The sequence below is a fragment of the Chrysemys picta genome, chromosome 11, assembly GCF_011386835.1.
Source record: "Chrysemys picta bellii isolate R12L10 chromosome 11, ASM1138683v2, whole genome shotgun sequence".
Classification (NCBI taxonomy): domain Eukaryota; kingdom Metazoa; phylum Chordata; order Testudines; family Emydidae; genus Chrysemys; species Chrysemys picta.
The window spans coordinates 4,511,195-4,534,615 of NC_088801.1; the positions used below are offsets into that span (position 1 = coordinate 4,511,195).

Sequence of the window (23,421 nt, forward strand, 5' to 3'; positions counted from 1 at the left end):
CCGGGCACTCAGGTTCCATGGGCAGCTCACGGAGAAGTCGCTCTGCTTTGTCCCTTTCCCCTCCAGAGCGGGAATCCCGCGAGCACGAGGAGCCGACCACCTCGGAGATGGCGGAGGAGACCTACTCGCCCAAGGTGATCCGGACCAAGCACGGGCGCCTCTCCGAGCTCAAGGCCGAGGCCCTGAAGAAGGACCGCAGGAAGAAGCTGACCTTGTCGAAGTTCGTCGGCGGGGCGGAGAACACGGCGCATCCCCGGGTCGCCGTCCCCGAGCTGAGGCAAGAGTTCGAGCTGGTGAGTGCTGGCTTCCCCTCGCCCGCCCCCTAGCGCGCCCAGCAGCAGGTGCTGAGAGAGACGGGCACGGTTGCCCAGTGGGGGGCCGTATTGCCACGCAGGAGATGGGGCTTTGCCCTGCTCTCTCCTACCCCCGTGCTGGGGAAATCCATCCCTTCCAGGAGCCCAGCGGGTCACTGACTCGTGGGGTGTGCGGGATTCCTGGCTCTCGGTTGGTGATCAGGCCAGGGCTTGCTGGGCTCTCGCTGATCCTCTCGCTCCTCTGGCAGGGCCCTTGCCGCAGGCAGATGGAGGCCTCGCTGCAGGAGATCAAAACCAGCGAACGGATGATCCCCCGAGCCGTTCACCTTCCCAACTGCGACCGGAAGGGATTCTACAAGAGGAAACAGGTGAGCTCCCCCAGGGGAAACCGACATGGCCCTCCCCACGACAAGGCCGCTCTTCCCCCCCCAGCTCCATGTCGAACCAATATAGTGCGCGGGGACATTAATGCTCTTACACAGCACTTCCCGACCTTAGCCAAAGCACTTCACCAAGCAGAGCGGTAGCGTCGTGCCTCGGTTTCCCCATCTGTAAAATGAGGGTAGAATGGTGACGTGACTACCAGGAACAGAACCTGACCTAGAGCCCCAGCCTGGCAGTCTAGCCACTAGGCAACACTGCTGTCAGGCCACTCGGGCTGCCCTGTTTCAGCTGAGATGTAAAACGGCGACCAGGGCGTGGGTTCCGGGGCTCACCAGGCGTGTGCACAAACTGGGCCGTCCATTCGTCGGATCTCTCCCACAGGGCTGTGCCTTAGATGCGCCCTGCAGGGTTCCTCTGGTCGTGTTAGTGGTGGGCTGTCTTAGACCTCCCAGGAGGGTGGGTAATATCAAGTCAAGTGTCATGAGGCACGCCATGCAGCAGCTAGCAGGAAGCTGCATCTTCCCTGAACCATTTGTTAGCAGTAGCACCCGGAGGCCCTGGCTTTGGGAATCAGGGGGGCTGAGGGTCCATTCTGCTAGCATACTGCACACCGAGAACACGAGACAGAGCGCATGGTCCACCCGGAGAAGCCAGGCAAAGGGTAGGAGAAAGGACGGATTCCTGATCCCATTTCACAGAGTGGGAACTGAGGCCCAGAGAGTTGAGCTGACTTGCCCAAGGTCGCACAGAGCCAGGAACCGAACCCTGCTCTCTCCTGAGTCCTGCACAGCGCCTGAGCCATGGGGCTAGCCTTTGGCGAGGTCGCGGGCTGGTGCCAGGTCGCGCCCCCATTAGAAGTGGCGGCTGCGTCTCGTTCCCGGCACTGAGCCCTGGGCTCTGCCCCCTGCGCCGTTACTTCCCCGTGACGCGCCCGCCACTGACCTCCCTTTGTGTCTCTCCTCGCCTCCCCAGTGCAAACCGTCCCGGGGGCGGAAGCGCGGGCTGTGCTGGTGCGTGGACAAGTATGGACTGAAGCTGCCGGGGACCAATTACGTGGCGGGCGACCTGCAGTGTCACAGCTTCGACAGCGGCGTCACCGAGTGAAGGGCCTGCGCCGTCCCCCCGCCCCCTGCCCCCCACGCCTCCCCACGCCCCGGGACTCCGAACCCTTTCATCTCATTTCGAAAAACGGAAGAAACTGAGGACCTCGGAATCTGCAGCCCGTCCTCGCCTGCGTGGCGGCGGCGGCTAAAGGAGAAGAGGAAAGCAGAAGTCAAACCGGCGCCGCCTTCCCAGTACAGACTCCCCCAAATGCTCTCGACTCCCCATGCAGGGACACGGCCAGCGGCAAAGTAGGCATCGACTTGGGGGCTTTTCTATTGTGGGTTTGGTTTGGTTTGTTGATACGGGGGGGTGGGGGTGTCTTTTTTTTGTTTGTTTTGGTTTTTAGACTAGCCAGCAACTTTCTAAACGGTCTCCAGCGAAACCAGACAAAGCCCCACGATGAGGCCCACGTCCACCGCTCAGCCCTTGCGTTGGAGTGGCTTGTTCGGCACTGCCAGAGCTAATATTGATCCTCCACTGGCGCCCAACGCCCTTGGATTGATATCTCCGTAGAGATAGATGCACAGCTTTCTGGGCGTTCGGGGTCTGGAACATTGTGGTAAACGGGTTTGCATTTCTTTAGGAAACGAGTCAGGGGATAACAGCTCCTGCTGGCAAAAGATAGTGGTGGCTCCTTTAAAAAAAAAAAAAAAAGCAACAGCCAAAAGATAACCAATCACCTTTCAGCTCCGTCGGGGTCGTTGTCCCTGAGCAGTGTCAGGAATCTTATTTCCTGTCAAGTGAAATCAGTTGAAATGTTGTTGGCCATCGGTGTGTGGCAATTTATGTTGTGTGTGTACCTGCGGCTCTATTTCCGCCTTGCAAAACTGGCTCCAATCCTGCAGTCACATGTGCTTAACTTTACGCACATGAGAAGTCCTGGCATTGGTCGCTGTCGGCAGACAGGATACTGGGCTAGATGGACCTTTGGTCTGACCCAGTCTGGCCGTTCTTATGCCCTGTAGACATGAATGGGCCTTTTCCCATGCTTAAAATCCTGCACGAGGTCAAGGGTTTGGAAAATCAGCGTCCAAATTCAGGCAGAAGGCCCCCCCCACACACACACAATCCTGCAAACAATTTAGCATGTGTCTAACTTTACTCACCGGTGCAGTCCCACAGACAGCTGTGCTTAAATGGCTGTGGGATCGGGCTCAAAAATCTTCACCACCCTCTGCCATGATGGGAAAAATGAATGATATTGTCCTTGCCCATCAAAAGAATCATTTGCCCAAATGCAAACCTCTCTCTTCTTCTGTTGCAATGGTAAAATACCAATGTCAAGTCTCTCCCCCTGCGATGAGCTCCATAGACGCCTAGGCCCCGGCAGAGTTTATTGCGGGATTGGTGCCGTAACTTGGCCAGGACTGTTTGGCCAGCTCCTCGGCTGTTGTTACTCACACCATGGAAGCCACTGATCTGACCAACTCAAGCGGCATCTTCAGGCATGGTCAGATCGCTGCAGCCTTTGGACTTGTGTATTTTTTAACTCTTGGGACCGTTTCCCCCCCCCCCCCCCCACTTTCCCCACGACAAGGGTCTTTGTTAAGGTCGCTCCCAACGAGACTCCGCAGCAAAGAGGACGGGGCGTTTGGCTGACTCCCTGCTTTGGCGAACTACCGGTGCTCAAGCTATTGCTACCCATTGCTACGTCGCTGAGTGTGCGGACGCGCCCCCCGAAAGAACTAGCCCCCACCCCATCCTGGCAGAGGCTACGACTGGCCCAGGCAGCGTGCTAATTAGAGATACGAAGAGCGCGCCGGTTTCTTCCCTGTGCCAGCCGGGACGGGCCCTGCTGCAGGCTGATCCTCAGAAAAGCCAGAGCGACGCCCACAACATGCTAGCGCAGATCGAAGGGAACCAAGGAATCTTCCCGAGCTAGACTGGCCACTGCGTGACCGGGACTTGTGGGGTTTCTTCCTCGACCTTCCCAGAGGAGCATGAGCCTGGCGCTGCGGGGGCTGGGCAGTGCCTCCCGCCCCCGCCCGGCTTCGGGCAGTGGTGGGGGGAGGGGTTACCCCACTGGTTTTGCTGAGCGGAGCAGAGGGTTTTGCCCCACGGGAGACTGGCAGGGAGTCTGTGTGTGCCAGCGTCCCCTGTCTGTGCTGTGCCGCCGGGCTCCCAACACCAGAGCAGGCCGTGCTCACAGAGCCTGATTCTCAGTTCCCCAGGCACGTGCTCAGGGCAGAGGGCGCCTTGTATTCTGGGGCTGGCAGCCCCCAGGGTCAGGTAGGGCAGCCTCAGGGCTGCTCTGGCTTATGCTCTGGCCCTAGTGCAGTGTGCTCTGGCCACCCTTCCTCCCGCGGCCAGCCGGAGACACAGCGCCTAGCATTGTGCAGAGGGGCCGCGGTGTAACCGGGAACCAGGCCCACAGAACAGGCCCTAGCGAGGGAAGCGGAGACTCAGGCTGAGAAACTAGCAGTGATTTGAGAGCGGAAACCGCCTCAAACGCCTTTCTCCTATCACCAGGTGGCGCCATTTCCCAGGGCAAGGCTGGCTGCGCAGGTCCGTGGGTCTCGCCATGTGAGATGTGTCCCCTCTCTGCCCACCTACGGCCTGGTTCTCAGGACAGTCCATGGACTCCCCTCCACACACACACACACACCAGCCCTAGCTCTAGCGCAGGGAGGTGCAGAAAGCTCACGACACTTTTCCCTTGCCCTGCCAGCAAAATGCGTGCGGGGAATGCAGGGCCACCCCCAGGGTACTCAGTGGAGTTACAGGAGGCCTGGATTTATTCCACGCATGGCCACGGATAGCACATCCATTGGGACCCACCCCCCACTCCCACCCCAGGAAGCATCAAAACCCGGCCACCCAGCAGCCCTGGGCATCTCTCCAGCTTGTCCTGGAAGCTTTGGGCTACTTGAAGGGACTGATGAGCACACACTGCTGCGGCCGAGTCCGGCTGGGGAGCCCAAACAGGTCAACGTTCAACGGCGTTTGGCGTTGGTGGGCTGGGTCAGTCCATTGGAAATGGAAAGATGTTTGCCAAAGTCACCCCTATATCCTGGTCCGGCTCTGCTCCCCGCTCCCAGGAGCAGAGCCGGGGTGATCCCACCTTGCTCCGGAGGTCACTGTGTGCATTAGAGGCGAGCCACAGCCTTGGAGAATGGGGTAGCTGGCAGAGAAGAGAGCACAGGGGCCATGTACACCCCAAAGGAGGACGTACGGCGCTAGCAAAGCTCTCGCACGGGGAGGCAGTGCCCCCATCAGCCTGGCTTGGCCAGTCCCTCTGCCACGCGCCCTCCCCAAGTGACCCCGAGTCCTGACTCTTTTAGGCCAGTACCCACCTGCCTCCCTTCTTGCGCGCTCTCGCCCTTGCTTGTTTGTTTGTCTTGCTGTGGGTTTAGTCCCCGAAACTTGAAAGCTGCGAAAGCCGGGCCAGGCTGCGGTCTTGCCGTGTCTGCACTCAGCTACGGATGGCAGCTACTGGCTGAGGGGGGGGGGGGGGGGGCGGGGTAGGGAGGTGTCACCTCCTGTTTCTTATAGCTCGCACCCTGAGACCTTTTATTGAAAAGTTGATGGGGCAAAGGTGAGTCTACATTTGACCCCAGGGTCAAGGCCCAAGCCATTGCAGTCAGTAGCACGGCTCCCATTGCTTTTACCGGGGGGAGAACTTGGTCCTCACTTCTGTGCTCTCAGTGGCGTTTACAGTGGGGGGGGGGAGAGAAAAGGACTGTCTCTGTGGCTCCATTGGGATCCCCCCAGTGTACACAACGTGGGGGAAGGGGGGCGGACTAGAGAAAGCCTGGGCCTGGGCCTGGGGCAGCAGCCTAGCCGAAAGCTAATACTCTTCTGCCTCAGTTTCCTCCCCCCCCCCCCCCCCGCTGAAGTGATCCCCTGTGTGTCTGTGAGCTCAGCCCTGGGGGGAGGCACAGCCAGCCATTGCCCCGTGTTACGGCTGCCAGTGGGATCCCAGCGCCCCCACCCCGCCCCCGAAGCATTAAAGCTGCCCATCGGCCCGCATTCTGCAGCCTGCCGTCACTCATTGAGGGCCTGGAAAGGGGATTGAGGCTGGTGCGGATTCAGGCTGTCCCAAGGCCTTCTGCTCCCGGGTTCCCCAGCAAGCACACAGTGACTGGGAGGGGGGTTCAATCCCCCCCCCACTAGGGATCAGCATAGGGATCCCTTCCCCCACAACGAGAGCCTGAGTGGGCCAGCCCAGGGACTGGGAACCCAGTGGAGACACAGCCCCTCAGGTGCTTCGCCCCCACAGAACTGTGGGTCTCTGCCATCATTGCTCACAGCTGCGTGGTCCCCTTTGGAGGGGCCCGGGGCTGAGTCCGGAGAGAGGAGGACGCCCGGCTGCACAGAAGGGCTGTCAGTACTCCCCAGGGGCCGTGACTGTTTGAAAACTGCACTAAGATTTGCTAAGCGGGATCGTGCCACGTCCCGGGAAATGGTGACCCTCCCACCCTGCCCCAGGAAAGGAGCTTGCTTTGGGGGAGCGGTTTGGGTTTTTTTAATAGTGGGTCAAGCAAACCCAGACGGGAAGACTCCCGCCAGTAACGGCTTAATCCCCGGGGAGCTCTGAGGCACATTTCACCTTTCGGTGTTGTTCTAGCCTGACTCTGTGCCAATGAAACAAGCGGGCGGGGGAAGCAAAAGGGGATCTAATAGGGTTCAGATTCCTCACCACCATGCCCTTGCCTTGCTTTCAAACAATTCCTCTCCTCCACGGCCGGGCTGCAGCAGGCAGTCTTACTTTAAAACCACTAGTACAAGAGCATTTTTGCACTATTTTCCACTCTCTCTTTCGGTTGTTTTTTTCCCTAATGGAGTGTGTCTATTTAAACAAGCGACAATTCCCCTTGATTCCAGCCCTCCCCATACCAGCACCTTGGCTCGTCGTTCAGTGCAGTGCACTGCACTGCCTCTTGCCCCCCCCCGCCCCGCTGGCCTTGGTACAGCCCGTCCACAATGCAGTTATCTACCATTATAGTACAGTTGTTAACACACCAGATTCCGAGATTCCTGCCTGGTTTTTAATCTTTAAGCAATACTCACTACACATTTTACGGTAGCTTTTTATAGCTTTACATACATACAGTAGCTCTGTTTTTTTTTGTTTTGTTTTGTTATTGTTTTTCCAGTAAAGAGACATATAGATAATCGTACTGGTGGGGAAAAAAAAAAAAAAAGCAGTTTGTGAAAAACGGACGACAGATGAGGAGCTTAATGCTCTGTTTTGTACTTTTAAAAACAAATCTCACGTTTTATTAAAAAGTGAAGATTGCTGTATACTATTTATTCCACGTATAATTTATGTTACTCTTTGATCTTTGTCTTTTCTCATGGCAAAGCATTTATTTAATAAAGTTATGCATTCAGTTAGCGTGGGTCTACGCCCTGGTGGATGTCTGCAGCGGGGAGGGGGGGCTGAGCATGAACAGAGCGTGCTACAATGGCTTGGAAGCAGCGTCACTGCGGTAAAGGATGAGAGGAGCTGATAAAGCTCCACGCTTCAGGCTTTAGCCAGTCTAACTATTTAAGGGGGTAGGCCAGGCCATTCCTCCCGTAGTTGCCGGGGTTCCCACGTCTTCCTCTGAAGCTTTCCTTAGTGGCTGCTGTCAAAGACAGGATGCGGAGCACCTCGGGTCTGCTCCATGCTGGCAGTTCCTATGACACCGCTGGACGTTGCTAAACGCTCTCACGAGGCTGATTCCTGGTTAGTTTGGTAACCGGTCCATTTCCCGATGAGCGGAAGGCCGTCCTGCTGGGGAGAATGGGTTGGCTGCTTACTAGAGTGAGCACACATCCCAAACCCACATGCCTCTCTCCCTGGACGATAGCCCTTGCAGTCTGTGGCCGTGTTTTAGCAGAGGCAATAGCCTTTCACGAGAGGGCAGCACCGCTCCCTCATACCCCACATGTGACCAGGGCATGATGCCTGACTCTCCCGCCGGCTTGCTGGGCGCCTCCCACAGGCCAAAATGTTCCAACTTAGGGTCCTCACGTTAGGCACTTAACGCAGTGGCCGGCTTTCCACTTGGATGCCTAACTTGAAGCAGTCAAGTTTGACCTTTGATGGCTCTGTGCCCTACTTTCCCCATTTGTAAAGTAGGCAGGAAATATTGACCTCCCACCAAAGGTGGGCGGGCGGGGAGGGGCTTTTCATTCATGGCTGTGCCACGTCGGGCCCTTAGGCAGCGCTTCATAACAATCTCCGCACATCCTGATAAGGCCCCCTGAGTCGTTATATCTCCACAGCCCTCCACAAACTGCAACGACCAAATCCTCTGGTAAGGACGGGCAGAATCACGCGCCCCCGTTTCCCAAAGGAGAAACTCTGGCTAGCTCCGTTAGCCACGCTGTGCCTAAGTCTGTGGCAGGGCTTAGAGCAGAGCCCAGGGGTTCTGTGCCTGTGGCTGAGGCCAAGGGAACTGGTGGGAGTGCAGGAATGTTCTCCAGTGCTTGGGTCAGGCTAGTTTTAAATTACTCCAGTGAGGAGGCTGAGGAGAGACGCCTTATCCGAACGGGATGAAAAACAGGGCAGCGTATCAGGCCAGTGTCACCAAAGGTCAATGGGTCTGGCCACACACGGAAGGGACTAAAGGCCTTGTGTTTCCCACACAGGAAATGCTGCCAGGCACTAACAAACAATCCCAGGCCGGATGCACAGAGGTGCGCTGGCGGTCCGCACAGCACGGGGAATAGAACTCGTGGACTCTTGCGCCAGGGGTGTCGCACACGCTAATGAAGCAGCTGCAACACATGGCGTCCATTAGAGCAGCACAGAGAGTGAGGCAAGACTGTGCCTTATCTAAGTGAGTTAGGCAGAGTTTTGTGGGGTCACATGCCCACCCACAGCCCCAGCCCAACGCCCTGACTATACGGAGCATGCGACACTGAGGCAAGCCACTAACTGCACACGTGCAGCCATGGGAACGCTGCCTTATGGGCTACAGGAGCAGCACGTCCTGCCATGGTTTGCAGATGCAGCCCAGCTCAGGGAGGACGCCCAAGCAAGAGCATATTCTAGATCCAAAAGGGTGAGTCCTCATTGAAAGTGCCGTTAAAAACAGACTAAGTCACACTGCACACATCCAGGGAATAATCTCGCCTTTCCAAGGACCCAGTTGCTGTGAAGGAGGTCTGGTCTTTACACAGCTTTTGGGCGGGGGAGCGTGGGCTGCAAACCAGACTTATCCCTCCAGCTCTACCGCCCGTGGGTGGGCGTCAAACCGCACCACCTGTTCATGCTGTGTGATCGCTGTATGGGAGTCACCTTGTTTGGGCCGCAGGACGCCGCCCTTCCGGCAGCCACGCCTGAACAGACAAGACCAAGACATCGCCAGACACAAAGACCAAACAGCAGCCCGAGTTTTTAAGTTTCCCCAGGATGCGAGTGGGAGGCTGCAGTTCTGACTCTCTGCCACCGGGTGGGGGTGGTGTGTCGTTGTAACCCAGCTGCATGTCCAGACCCATGGACACTAGTTCCAAGGTGGCATTGAGCAGTGACCAGGCCCCGCTGGCTCCCCTGAAGCCCACGCGCCCCCACCACCACCACCATCCAGCAGGATGCATGTCCGTCCCCGTCCCGCGCTGGGGCAGGGTGGTGCCCCTTGGTGCAGCAGGGTGGAGGGGAGCTGCAGCTGGCTTTGTCCCTCCTGCTCCTTTGGGCTGCAGGGAGGAGGACATCTCTCAGGGTTGACCCGTGAAGCACATTCCCTTTGGCTTGCTCTGGCCCAGGCCTCATCAGACCTCCAGCAGTTCCTCTCGCTCGCTCACTCACACGTGTGGCACTGGGCCTGCTGCTGGCCCTGGTCTGTGACTAACCAGACACGCCGAGCCATCCCGCCCGTGCGGTGAGCCTGGCGCCTGTCTCCAGTATGACTTTTCTCCTTAAAAGACATCATGTAACGACCCGATTTGCAGCCCCATCACACGAGGGCAGAGGGGTGCTGCACCCCCCTGCACAAATCAAAGGCGGGACGGTAAGGTTTCTAGGTGCTGAAGGGTGACAATGACCCTTACGGCTACACTTCGTACAGACCCGACTAGCCGGCTCTGGCTTTTGGGGTCTGTCAGGGACCCACCCGGGTCTCTCCCCACCACTGACCCTGCAGATATCTCCAGCCCATCCCGCCACCCCTAGCTGCCTGCCTGATGACACCCCCTCACCCCCGTCCCGTCACACACATCCCTCCTTTGTTTAGGAGACTCCATAAGGCAGGCAGCCCAGAGGCGCCAATGTGCAATGTCTCATACAGGGAGCAGGGGCGGCTGTGCCCAGCATCTCCCCACCACGGCCCCTGGCACATTGGGGTCAGGGACTGATGCAGCCGCAGAGGGCAAAGAAAGGCTCAGCGCTAGCTTCGATCCTTTTTCCTCAGGTCTGGGCGGGCGCGTGTTTTCCATGCCCTCCGCCCCCGGTTATTGGGCCAGGCTGTATTTTCATTTGTAAATGCACTACAGAGAGCTGATACACGCATGCACGGGGGTGTGGGGGTGTGTGTGTATACGCACGTGTATGGGTGCACACATGTGCTGGTGTGTGTATGTATGCGTTTATGTCTGCTGTGTCACCAGCCCTGAGCATTCAAAACTCAAGCGTGAGGACTCCACCAAATCATGAGATTTTTCACTCGCGCGGTTCTTTGATACCTTCTCATTCCTTCACCTTGCGGGGCAGCCACTGCCCCCTAGCCCCGTGGTGGGGGTGAGGGGAGGCTGCCCTGCCATCCATTGCTATACCCATCCCTAGCAACTGCCTCACTGGCCCTCTCTCTCCATCTTTCCTACAGTCCCCTGCCTTCACTTTCCCCTCCCCGCCCCCCCCCCCCCCCCCCCCCCGTATAACCCTCCCTTTTCCTTCCCAGCCTTCTACCCATCACATTCTCCCTCAATGGCACCATTTCAAGATATTTTGGTGGGAGGGGAGTTTCCAGTTCCTACCCCCCCTCATGGTAGGGACCCTGTTCTGGTCCCTGCTCCTGGCCCCTCCTCGGATCCGTGCCAGGAGTCGATTCTGGCTGGACTCCCCGGCTCTCCGGGCGCCAGGTCCCAGCTTCGTTTGGCCTGGCCGCACATTTCAGAGGCATTGGCACCAGCCAGCCGGCGCGATGCTCGGGACCACGCCGGTAGCAGCTATACTGATTTAGTGCAGGACCCCCTCCTTAAATGTGGTCAGGCCACAGCCACCTGCCTGGCTTTGTGGCCTATGGGACTTTGCCCGCACAAGGGTGAAAGTCTTGGGGGGGCAATCATCCCCCACCCCACTAACTGGTGCCACTGGCTCCATCTTTGCCCCCCCCCCGACACACACACATACACACACACCATCCCCTGCATGCCCTCAATCGGCCTGCCTCCTGCCCCCCTCATTCCCTGACACCTTCCTGTCCTGCTCCCACCCCCCAGCCTCCCGAACCTGCTGGCCGACAGACTCACTCTCTGCCTCTTTATATTCCCCTGGCCTCTGCCTGCCCTTCACAGGGAGCCACTATTTGCCTTGAGGGCAGGCCGGCTTCAGACCCCTCGGAAACAAGGGGAGTCGGTGGCTATCTTTGCTGAAGGCAGGCTGGCTGTCACTTGCAAAGGCTGTAGGGAAATGGCAGCCATTTTGCTGAGGGTAGCCAGAGGCTTGGGTGGTCATGGGAGAGGGCAGCCATTTTGAATACGGGCCAAACGGGACCGAACTCAGAACAGGGGCGGCGGAGCCTTCCCAAAAGTGGGGGGGGGCTGGGGGCCCCCCCAGGGTTGCCAGGTGTCCGGTTTTCAACGGGAACACTCGGTCAAAAAGGGACCCTCCCCAGCCCGGTGAAAATGAGCGCGTGAGTGAGGGTGGGGGAGAGCGAGCGACGCAGGGAGGGGGGATGGAGTGAGCAGGGGCGGGGCCTCCGAGAAGGGGCGGGGTAGGGGGCGGGGCAAGCGTGTTCGGTTTTGTGCGATTAGAGTCTTGGCAACCCCCACCCCACCTCTTCCACCCGAGGCCCCGACCCGCCTCTTCCTCTCCTGCCTTGCCCCCGGCCAAGCCAAGAGCTGGAGCCATGGACCCGCCACCTGCCTGGGGTGGGGAGCTGGGAGCAGCCCAGGGCAGGAGGGTCAGCGGTGCCCCAGAGATGTCTGGGCTCCCTGGCCAGTCTCCAGCTGCCAGCCTGGCTGCGGGGGCAGGGCCTTGGGGTGGAGAGGAGGGGCGGGGCCCCATGGCGAAAAGTCAGCAGGCCCCCCATTCCGGCATAGGGTGACCAGACAGCAAGTGTGAAAAATCGGGACGGGGTGGGGGGTAATAGGAGCCTATAGAAGAAAATGCCCCAGATATCGGGACTCTGGTCACCCCATTCTCAGACTCAGAAACGCCTGAGCAGCCAAATAGCACGAGACAGGTGATAAAGTCACAAGAGCTGGCCAGGCCGGGTGTGCCCTGAGCTGTGCTCTTTGGATCAATGAGCTAGGTGGACGTGGCCATGGGCCTCTGCCGCCCTCTAGCAATGTGGGTTCCTATTTCCCTCCCATCACTGTGTTATGTCTCTCTCTCTCTCTCTCTCTCTCTCTCACACACACACACACACACACTCACACACACACACACACACACACACATCCTTCACAGCTCCTCACTCCCCCAAGGCATCATCACGATTCACAACCATCTTACCTAGCATCAGCTCCCTGACTCCCAGGTCCTAGGGGCCCGGTCGCTCCCCTCTGGCTCTAAGCAGGACTTATAGAGGGTAAGACTATGTTTGCCGCATGGTGGGTTGGGCTGGAGAGGCAGTGGGGTCCCTTTGACTATTAGGTCAATGGTTTTCTTTGCTGTTGCCCCTTCCACTGAGTTGGGGTTTCCTTTGCAGCTGCACGTGGTGGTGGTGGTTGGCAGGTACTAACTTCCCCTGGAGTTAGTACCGATCCACCAACCCAGCCAGTATGCTGCAGGAGGTGCCATCTTTTGGATGAAACATCCAAGTAAGCTCCTGGCCAACGGCAGGTATTACAAATCCCAGGGCACTTTCTAGAAGAGTTAAGGCTGTGCTGCTAATAAGTGCAAATTAATTAAAAAGAAACCATGTCAGTTGCGAAGATGTGTCTTCTCTGGCTCTGACGCTACAGTCTCAGCAGGTGGGGTCCTGGCTGTTTATTTGCCAGTTTCACAACAATACAAGGAGATAATATATTTGTATTAACACACACACACCCCCACCCCTACAACCGTCACCCATCACTGAGCTGCACCCAGCTCTGATGTGGAACACAGCAGCTGTTTAATAGCACACACACACACAAACACACACACCCCACCCCTACAGCCGTCACTCATCACTGAACCCAGCTCTGATGTGGAACACAGCAGCTGTTTAATAGCACACACACACACACACAAACACACACATCCCACACCCCACTCCTACAACCGTCACCAATCACTGCACCCAGCTCTGATGTGGAACACAGCAGCTGTTTAAGCGCGCACGGCCCGTGCTACACACAACTTGGGACAGGAAGTGCTAGCGACTTGTATCCATGTAACGCTGCAGGGAGAGCGAACGTTACCTCGGCATTTCGACCTGACGTTGACTGACACCTGCCTAGATCTCCGCGTTACTGACCCTTCTGTTGATCTTTCCAGACAGCTCAGGCCTGCCTTGATTCCAGGCCAGAAATAGAGTTTTGGATAAGCTCGAAAGCGTGTCTCTTTCACCAACCCAATAAAAGATATGCCCTCACCCACTTTGGCTCTCTAATATCCTGGGACCAACATGGCTACGGCAGCACTGCTGACACAATTCCAGGAACTTGCTACTTGGGGGAAAGCCTGTCCCATAATGCCCGGTGCAATGTGGGTGGGTGGCCCCGACTCCCATCCACCTGCAGGCTGGTTGGCATTTGAACAGAAAGCACCTCCTGTAGTAGCTGTCTGGGGCTCCTCCTTCTTCCCCAGTCACTCATCAAGCTGCTTTAACATAGTAGAGCTAAACTCAGCCTTGTCTTCACCCTCCAGCCCCGCGTCATAGCAGCCTAGTAGGGGTTTCTATAGAGTGTAGGTACTTAATATCTGGGCCCTATTACCGTAGTAGCTGAGCACTCACCATCTTTATGCATTTAGCTTCCCAACACCCCGGTGAGCGGCGGGCTGGCTAGTAGCCCCATTTTACAGATGGCACACTGAGGCACAGAGAGACAATGACTTGCCAGGACGTGTGCGACAGAGCAGGGATTGAACTCTAGCCTAGCGCCCTAGCCACTGACCCTCTCTGCTGACGTCCAGAGCACAATGAGGAACAAAACGATAGGTTAAGCCCCGTCTATGTAGTGAGTGATCCCACCAAAGGGAACAGGAAATGATCAGTGGCTGACAGCCCTGCGAAGGCACCAGCCACACACTGGCAGCTCTGGGGTTGGTTTGCAAAAATCTGTACTTGGGCATCACTGAATAAGTAACAGTAGCGCTGGTGAGTGTACTAATGTGGTCTCACTCCGCCAGCGTTCAGAGGGTAGCCCTGACACAAGAATAAAGCGTCAGAGGAATAGCCGTGTTAGTCGGTAGCCACAAAAATAACGAGGAGTCCAGTGGCACCTTAAAGACTAACAGATTCATTTGGGCATAAGCTTTCGGGGGTAAAAAAAAAACCCTTCTTCAGATGCAGCATAAAGCAGAGTCCTGTTGCAGCGCCCTTTATTTGGGTCTGCGCCCGCTCCCTCTGAAGTCAATGGGACAGTTCCCAGAATCGGCTTTTAAGTGTCACCTGTTACTGACCACATCCTGCCTGCCCCACATTGTCAAACGCTGCCTGAGCTGGAAACGAGTGGGTCACCTATACGCACCTGCTTTGCCAACCAGCGTAGAGTTGGGCAGGGAATAAACTGTCTCTGGCCCTCTTCTAGCGCATAGCCCCCGCCTTGCCTGGAACACATGTGAAAACTCAGTCAGCCCACAAAATCATAGGACTGGAAGGGATCTCACTAAGTCATCTAGTCGAGTCCCCTGCACACAAGGCAGGACTAAGCACCAGGAACCATCTAGTTATTACAATCCTATCAGGCAAATCCCTGGTAACCCGGGACTGTTTGTTATTTCAGATTGTCAGTGTCTGCTTTGTTCCCTAAACTCTCCAGTACAATGCATTGGTTTAGGGCAGTGGTTCTCAACCTGTGGCCCATGGGCCACTTGCAGCCCAATCAGCACACAGCTGCGGCCCACGTGACATCCTCAGGGCCATGCATGTAGAATTAGATGTGGCCCACAATGGTAAATAGGTTGAGAACCACTGGTTTCGGGTCTGCATCACAGACCCTGCAATTGGCCACCCACAATGAGGCTACCAACCCGCTCCTTACTTAGCTGTACCAGAGCTACTGACACTGTACTCATAAGATACAGGCTTGTTCTAAAGGGCCAAAGTTTGGTCCCTGCTGATGACTCTGGTGTGGGCCTGGATGGTCATGGTGTCTTATGTAAGCAGAACTGGGGTGCTCTGCAAATAATATGTAGTGGCCCTGATCCTGAGGGGCTGAACACCCCAAACTCCCTATTCAAACCCAAAGTAATGGTGTTACATTTGCAAATGAATTTTAGTTCTGCTGTTTCTCTTTGAAGCTTGTTTCTGAAGTTTTTTTGTTCAATGATAGTGACTTTCAAATCTGTAATAGAATGACCAGGGAGATTGAAGTGTTCACTTACTGGCTTATGTATGTTACCATTCCTGATGTCCAATTTGTGTCCATTTATTCTTTTTGTAGAGACTGTCCGGTTTGGCCAATGTACATGGCAGAGGGGCATTGCTGGCACATGATGGCATATATCACATTAGTAGACGTGCAGGTGAATGAGCCCTTGATGGTGTGGCTGATGTGGTTAGGGTAGAGTTGGAAGGACTGGACCCCCATAAGATTGGGCTTGTTTGAGCTGAAGCGGTGATAGAATCATAGAAGTGCAGGACAGGAAGGGACCTTGAGAGGTCTTCTAGTCCTGTCCCCTGCTGAACATGTAACAACAAGGAATCCCCCCGGGGTAGGGGTCTGAAGGACTGCTCCTTCCAGAATCCATGCCAGGGTCCGGGTTAACTCTGGTTAGCTCATTAGCATGTGTGTAGGTTCTTTTATTGTTTTAAGATGTTTCCTCTCTAATGCTTTTCCCATAAGAATAAAGTAGGCTTGCATAGGAAGTGCAGTGTGGGAATGAATAACCCTAGCAATCACTCTTGTTAACCATCTCTGAAGAGAAAACAAGCAGGCAGCCTTGGGCAGTTGGCCTTTGCTGGGAATAACACAATGAAGGCAGGGAACTGTGCAGAGGCAATGGTGGGGAACAGGAAGCATGAGTGGGTGTTCTTGCTGGGTAGGGGGACCAGATGTCCCAATTTTATAGGAACAGTCCCAAGATTCAGGGCTTTTTCTTATATTAGGCACCTATTACCCCCCACCCCTGGTCCTGATTTTTCACACTTGCTATCTGATCACCCTATTGCTGGGCCACTGAGGGGAAATACAGGTGGTTGTCCTTAGTTGTGACCCAGACAATCTCTGCTTCTGCCCTGTTTCTCTTCCTTCCCCAGCCTCCTCTCTCTATTTTCCCTGTATTTCTTTCTCCCCTCCTTTGGGTCTGTATTTCCTTCCTGCAGCAGCTCCCAACTGCCATCCCTCCTAGGCTTCACTCCTCCTTTCTTCCCCAGTCTGTCTGCCACAATGATCACTTAATAAATGCTGCCATTTAAAATTCCACCCGTACACTTTGGAGTTAACCTCTCAATGAAAGCCGGGGTGGCAGAGAGGTTCACACTTCTCAGAGCTATTGTTTCAGGCTGTCAACAGGCTCACTGCCTTGGGTTACACTTGGTTCGTACATGGAAGATCTTCTTTGCAGCTAGGAGGGCCAAAGACTTACCGTATCTTTATTCAAAACGGTATAAGCCAGGAGCACTGAATAAATGCATCGGGCAGGCTGGCTAACTTCTACCTCTGTTCTCGCCATATACAACTGGGACCCATAATAATAATCAATGGCCACCGTCTCCTTGCTGCCTGTTGCGTCATATTTACAATACCTGTAGGACAAAGCAGGGAATGGGCCAGTATTTGTGTGTGATGCACCAGACAAAAACACATGTTCTATTAACGGATGGGGAAAAAAGATGACACTTTTTGGCATCCCCTTTAATTTATTCCAACTTTATGCAGTTCAGCTTTTCCAAAAGAGAAAGAAAAAAGCATCATGATTTCTAAACAAAACAAAAGGTACAAACTGCAGACAAGATCAGATGCTCACTAGGTTTATGTGAAAAGCAGAACAACCCCCCTTTGATGTTAACAGAAAACAGGTAGCACCAATTTTTACGACTAGATTTTGCGCGCGTGCACACACACACACACACACACACACACACACTAGACCAAAGAGATGACTCCTGCCCCTCCCTTTGTAATCTCCTTCGTATTTCATCTCATGGATGGATGAGTTGGGGGGTTAATTTCAGAGAGCAGCTCCCATGCTGGGGGTTCTCTGAGACATTTGTGACACTGCGGTTTCCATGTGACATTTTGATCCTTTCCAGAATTTTTTTTTCTGTTCATATTAACAACGCTAAACCTGGGTGTGATTCCCCCCCTCCGCCCCCCGATGCTTTTGTCCATTACAGTGCTGCATCTGCATTTAAGAAGAGTCTGCCGTTGTTATTGGTACTAAGATCATCTTTGTGTGTGTGTTCAAGTGCAGGTGATATTTACCCATTGAAGGCACTGGTAACTAACTGCAAACTGATCACAAAAAGTACATTAAATTGGCCAGCAAATATTCACAGAGCAAAAGAAGAACTGTTAAGCCTGGTCTCATTTCCTACCCCAAGTGGTGTTCTAGGATTTGCCAACCACGGTTTCAGTTCAACTACTATACAGCAAGGAAGTGAACGGAAAGTCTAAGCCCAGAGGTGTGTTACAGTGTTAGGCAGAGTGAAGTTCAGGTCACACGCCCTCCTTTCATTTCAGCTGATAACAGTTTTGTGCAGCTTTAACCCCTCTCCCAGTTCTATGGGCAGCACATGATGCATACGAGATAACACAGCAGCCCCTCAAAATGACTCTCATGCTTCAGTGGATGGTGGCTGCTTCCCCAGTGAGTCACTGAGCTGCCGCACATTTCCCCACGAGCAGACATTCTGCCCCCTGAAAGCTCTTCCAAAGCACTTGTCCATCTTCAGCGTGCCTGTCCGGCAGAGCCATAGTTGGCTCCAACAGTCTAGTCAAACTCCCCCTGGGCAGTTCACATGCTTTGCCCTGTCTTTTAAATCCCATTCCTTTCCTTTCAACTAATCACCACCTTAGAAATGAACCAACTTCCACACGCGAGTGCTGGAGATGCCTTATCTTCCTGGTTGAATATATTTTTAAAAAATTCCAAGGATTACTCTACGTGTAAGGACCTAGTAACTGTCCTGCAAATGTCATAGGTATGAAAGAAAATCTCATGGCTTCTGTGTGTTTCATACAGAAACAAATCAATGTGTAAAGTAAAGTGTGGGAACTGATCTTCCAGTGCAACATCACCGACAGTTCCTGGAATTGTGTTTATTAAATCTATGAATGAAAGAGAGAGTGTGTGTGTATGTGTGTGTGCACGCGCGCGCACATGGGGGGCGTGGGGGCGCTTTCCAAAGCACTATATATATACTGCACTTTACTTACAAAAGGTGTGTGCTGAATGGCTGATGCTCCCTGCAACATATGAGGGACGTTGGCAGCCGCTTGGAAGTGCGGGTTTTAGATGGGTTTTTGCTATTTAGAAAGAGAGAGAGAGAGACTCTCCCTGGATTGTTACCCTAAATCTGCAAGAGCCCTCCTCTCTCTGCAATTTAATTCTTGCTTCTTCAATTAAAAAAATGTAGGGCCTGATCCTGGGAAATACGGAGCACTTGCAATTAAATTAAATTGCAGGTGGTCAGCATCTCTCAGGATCAGGCCCTTAATTCCCACCTTACCAGTAAGGCTCCTATCCCCAAGAAGTGAGATTGCCCAGCAGATCCCGGGGCTGGATCTTTAAGATTTGGGTTATAATTCAGGGCCAGGTCCTGAGAGATCCCGAGAACTATCCACTCTCAGTGAAGTCTCTGACAACTGAAAGTGCTCCGCCTCTCCGGGGATAGGGCCCCAGGTGCAATGCATGGGGCTGGCTGTACAGTCTCACTTCCTTTCTCTCTCCATTGCCTTGCCCGAGGAGGGTTATTGGAGCTGTGTACTGGCGTGATCCATCTGGGACATTCAGGAATTCCCCTCCTTTCCTACCCCACCACCACAGCCCACTTCATGAAACAGCAGGTTGGCAATCGGGACAGGTTGACAGGACTCGAGCAGGAGGTGATGTGTATTATTTACATTCTTTGGTCTTGGGGGGGAGGGAAGAGAGATTTTCATCCATCTTGTTTTGAGCATTATCACCTAGGCTCTTTGGAGACATCCGGGGAGCTCAGGACTCTACATTCAACAGGGCTGCTTGGCTTTCACCTGGGCCTCCCGCGTATGCCCTGTTTCCCTTGCACTACGCTATCACGTTGCGGTGGTGGGGCTAGTGGGCCGCGGGTGACTCTGGAAGCACGCGAATACCTAGTACGCTGCAGTGGGGGCAGAGCCGACAGAAGACAAAGCTTTGTCTCTCATTGACTTTACACGAAAGACCAAAGAAAAGCAATTTCTGCCCCTTCCCCTCTTGCAACCCACCCTGCACCCCAGTCCTTCCCCAGCGGGCTGAAGGCAAGAGAAGAGGGCCACAGGCAATGCACAAAGCCAGTCTTTTTCAGAATATAAATAGACATGCTGAAACCCATGTAAAATCCAGCACCGGGGCCAGGCTGAGCTGTCTCCAGTGAGCAGGAACGCGTCCATCTATTGCGTGCGCAGGGCGTGTGCTCCCCGCTCCTCCTGTTCATGTGCCGTGTAGAAGAGGTGGCACTCAGGGTCTCCGCGAATGGTGGGCGCTCCTTGGATCACTTTCCCAGTGATGGGGTTCACACACCAGCACTCTCCTCGCTGCCCATTCACAGACATCTTGCACTGGGGGGGGAAGAGGGTGGGATGGAAATGGTTATTGGGTGGAAAAGACACTGGACAGCAAATTGCTTCAGAGCCCACATGTTGGAGAACTGGCCTCCAGCTGAAGAATGAAATCAGAAGCCTGGTAAGAAACAGATACAGACTCCTTCGCTTCTTACACTAATAATAATTAACACTGACGTTTACAGCCTGGATCCATCCCCACAGACAGTTCCTGACTCCTCCCAGGGAGGAGAAGCTTGGAACCAGTCTGTCACATTGACCCATGACAGAGCTACTACGGGCCAGGGGCATGCTTGGAGATGGGAGTGTTTTGTTCAGACCCATCTCTACTGAACATCTTCTGGCTTTACTAGATTATCTTTTTCCTCCGGAGAGAGCCCAAGATGCTTTGGGGCTGTACACACACATACATACTGCAACGCAGCCACCTCTGGGGTGGGGAATGGCAGCCGGCACACTGGTGAATAAGCACTGGCCAAGGGCACCAAGCAAACCCTGCTCTTTGAGAAAGGATCCAGACAGGGATGTTTTGCCCTGTCTGCTTTGTGTAGACGCTAAAGGGCCTGCGCTCCTTTTTCTAAGGGAGCCACTGCCACCCACATCCCCCTGAGGCTTCTGAGAAGCGCCACTTCTGGAGGGCCAAGCAGTAGGGTGACCCCCTGCAAAGGAATACTCCCTCTCCTGCCTGCAGCAGCTTAGTGCCAATGCTGCGGCAGGAGGGAGTAGCACCCTATGGGGCCCGGCCTCCTTAGCAGCTGCACTAGGCCTCACGGGGAGCGTACTGCCCCAACGTCTTTGTGCAGAGGAGGAAGGAATGTTTCTCTGCTCCTGCAACTCTCTGGCTCCCCGCCCCTGCCTGGAGAGAGCCCTGTGTGGCAGCACCAGGTGCCCATGGTGACTGGCACTGTCAATACGTACGGCAGAAGTTCATTCGGAAAGCTTGTCTGTGGCAGATCCAGGAATAGAACCTGAGACCAGGCCTATGCATTAACTACAAGACTAACCCTTCCCCATTGAAAGGGCATGGGCTGTGGTTTTGTGCCTCCTCTTTGGGTGGCACTGAGCATTCCCTCCTCGCCGCACAGCAGCAAGAGGGCTTGTGGGCATTTACAATGAACATCCTGCAGGCACTCCGGGTCCAATCCAGCAGCCCTTACACTCACGCTAGGGTCCACAGGGCTGCCCAGCTAGGTGTTTGGTTGGAGTGCGATTTTCAAATGTACTCCAGGTTATCCTAACTCTGCTTTCATGGATGTCAGTGGGACTGCACTAGGAGCCATGTTAGGCCAATGCTGAGTGCAGATGAAAAATCGCACCCTTAGGCCTTGTTGAAATGCCCCCGTTACTGGACAGCAGCTTCATTAATTATCCTCTTCTATCTAGGTCTGTATTCCCCATCTCACGCTGCCCCCACCCTCCCCTTCTCCAGCCAGTCCCCAGGTGTGTGCACCCAGCTGTCAGTGGGAGATGCACTCACTCAGGAAATATCAACAACAGGTTACTTGGGCCAGTATTTTGTTCACATTATGGGAAAATGCCAAGCAGGCCCAGGGGCCATGAGCCTGGGGCATCATCCCCTTTTGCCTCCAGAAGCAGGCTCGGGGGCCCACAGCTCAGCTGCAGGACCTTTCTACAGGCTGCCCCTGCACCCACTGAAACCAAGAGCAAAGCCCCCCCATTGACTTTCCTGAGGCAGGATCAGACCGAATGAGGGCTCTGTCCTGCAAGGAGCTGAGAGTCTCCTGCAAGGGCTGGGTGCTCTCAACTCCCATTAAAATCAATGACAGCAGGATCAGCCCAGATTGGACCAGAAGTGAAACCTTCCCCAAGCACAGGGGAGGCCAGAATGGAGCAGCTGGCCTGTCTCAGTTCTCTCTTCACTAGGGCGTTCGGGGGAAGGATTCGCTGCTATTTCCGGTATCTAGCCATTTGTCCTTTAGTGCAAAGCCCCACCCATTTCTCGGGCATGATCTCCTCTCAGAAATCCACTTTAGAGAGGCTTTTTCTTCGCAATGCAAGTGAAACCTGGACTGCATGGGGCTTATTCAACAGCCTAGATTCCTTTAGACAGATAATCCCTTTCAGGGGAATTAGCCAGCTCGATGGGGTGTGGTCATTCCAAGATAATTACAGCCCTGGAAATCCAGCTGGGCCTTGTGCCGCTTCATAACCCCAAGGGCAAGGAGTTGAGATTACCTCAGAGCCACCACACCCTTCTGTCATCTCACATCCACAGTGGCCAGTCCAGACCCCAGCTCAGCAAGGGAGTGGCTAAGGGAAAATGAATGATGGAGCACTGGGACATGTCTTCTTAAGGCATCTCGTAGGTCAGGGGTAGGCACTCTATGGCACGTGTGCCGAAGGCGGCACGCGAGTTGATTTTCAGTGCCCCTCATACTGCCCGGGTCCTGGCCACCGGTCCGGGGAGCTCTGCATTTTAAATTTAATTTTAAATCATAGAATATCAGGGTTGGAGGGGACCTCAGGAGGTCATCTAGTCCAACCCCCTGCTCAAAGCAGGACCAATGAAGAAATGAAGCTTCTTAAACATTTTAAAAACCTTATTTACTTTACATACAACAATAGTTTAGTTATATATTATAGACTTATAGAAAGAGACCTTCTAAAAACGTTAAAATGTATGACTGGCACGCAAAACCTTAAATCAGAGTGAATAAATGAAGACTCGGCACACCACTTCTGAAAGGTTGCCAACCCCTGGCCTAGGTATTAATAATACAGAGACCACTGAGGGAATGGCCAGGTGCAATCCAAAGTGCTCCTACAGACCAGTCCTACATGATGTGGGTCCCGGTTGCATGAGAGACACCTCTCTCCCAATGCGCCATCAGAGCAGTTGAGATTAGATGGGATGTTCTCTCAGGTGCCAACTTTCACAAGGTAAATAAGCCCCCCGACTTTCACAATAAGCCATAAATCAAGCGAATCCCATTTCAAAACAAGGCTAAAACAAGCCAATCCCTAAGAACCCCAACACTCTATGTGACTAGATCCCCCCGGCGTGCAGTCTGGGACTATGGTGGGCCCGCTGTGCACCCCTGACTCTCTCCCCCCTTGCCCCTGCTTGCCGGGAGCTGATCAAAAAAAGAGAAGCAACAATCTACAAGTCAAAAACAAGCCAACAAGCAACTCACAAGCCAATTGAGCCAAAAACAAGCCCAATTTCAGTGGTTTTTTTGTTTGGTTGGTTTTTTTTGCAGGTTTGGCACGTTGGATGCTCTCCCAAACAGTGGCTAGATTTGACCTTTTGGGGACAAAGCATTCTCTACAGAGGGTGCCTGGCTATGGAATTTGCTTTGCCTGTTGGTATGGCAGTGCTGACAGTTTATTGACCCTACAGGCGAGGGAGTAAAGCTCATTTGTTCACTTCAGTTTTTGGCAGGGATTGGAGGGAAGATTGTCATGTTATTCTAGTTACAAAGAAGATACTGCACAGATAGGAGGGAGGAGAGAGAAAAACAACAGATATGAGGAGGAGGTGGAGGGATTGATTGATGAGTGGCAGTATGGCCTAGTGGCTAGAAGAGTAGACTGGCATTTAAGAGACTAGGGTTCTATTCCTAGCTATGCCACTGGCCTGCTGAGTGACCTCTGGCAACTCACTTAACTGCTC

At 54.2% G+C, this 23,421-nt stretch overlaps 2 protein-coding genes across 5 annotated transcripts in view; one reads left to right on the forward strand and one right to left on the reverse strand.

The window, feature by feature from the left end:
- The window catches only part of IGFBP5 (insulin like growth factor binding protein 5), a 31,866-nt gene extending 24,726 nt beyond the window's left edge, over window positions 1-7,140 (forward strand). The window contains exons 2-5 of one of the 2 annotated variants that reach the window (XR_010591503.1): window positions 67-293; window positions 563-682; window positions 1,671-4,946; window positions 5,003-7,140. Coding sequence is in view for 1 of the 2 variants with exons in the window: in XM_005279893.4 (XP_005279950.1) it covers window positions 67-293; window positions 563-682; window positions 1,671-1,802 (479 nt within the window). In the remaining variant the exon portion in view is untranslated. Of the gene's footprint in view, window positions 1-66; window positions 294-562; window positions 683-1,670 lie in introns of both variants that reach the window. The other variant, XM_005279893.4, reaches the window with a different exon arrangement.
- A 9,743-nt stretch (window positions 7,141-16,883) lies between these two features.
- Window positions 16,884-23,421, reverse strand: part of IGFBP2 (insulin like growth factor binding protein 2) — a 100,483-nt gene continuing 93,945 nt past the window's right edge. For all 3 annotated transcript variants that reach the window (XM_065561401.1, XM_065561402.1, XM_005279732.5), the window contains one exon: window positions 16,884-19,784. In XM_065561401.1, coding sequence (XP_065417473.1) covers window positions 19,617-19,784 — 168 coding nt within the window. In that variant the 3' untranslated portion in view covers window positions 16,884-19,616. The remainder of the gene's footprint in view (window positions 19,785-23,421) is intronic.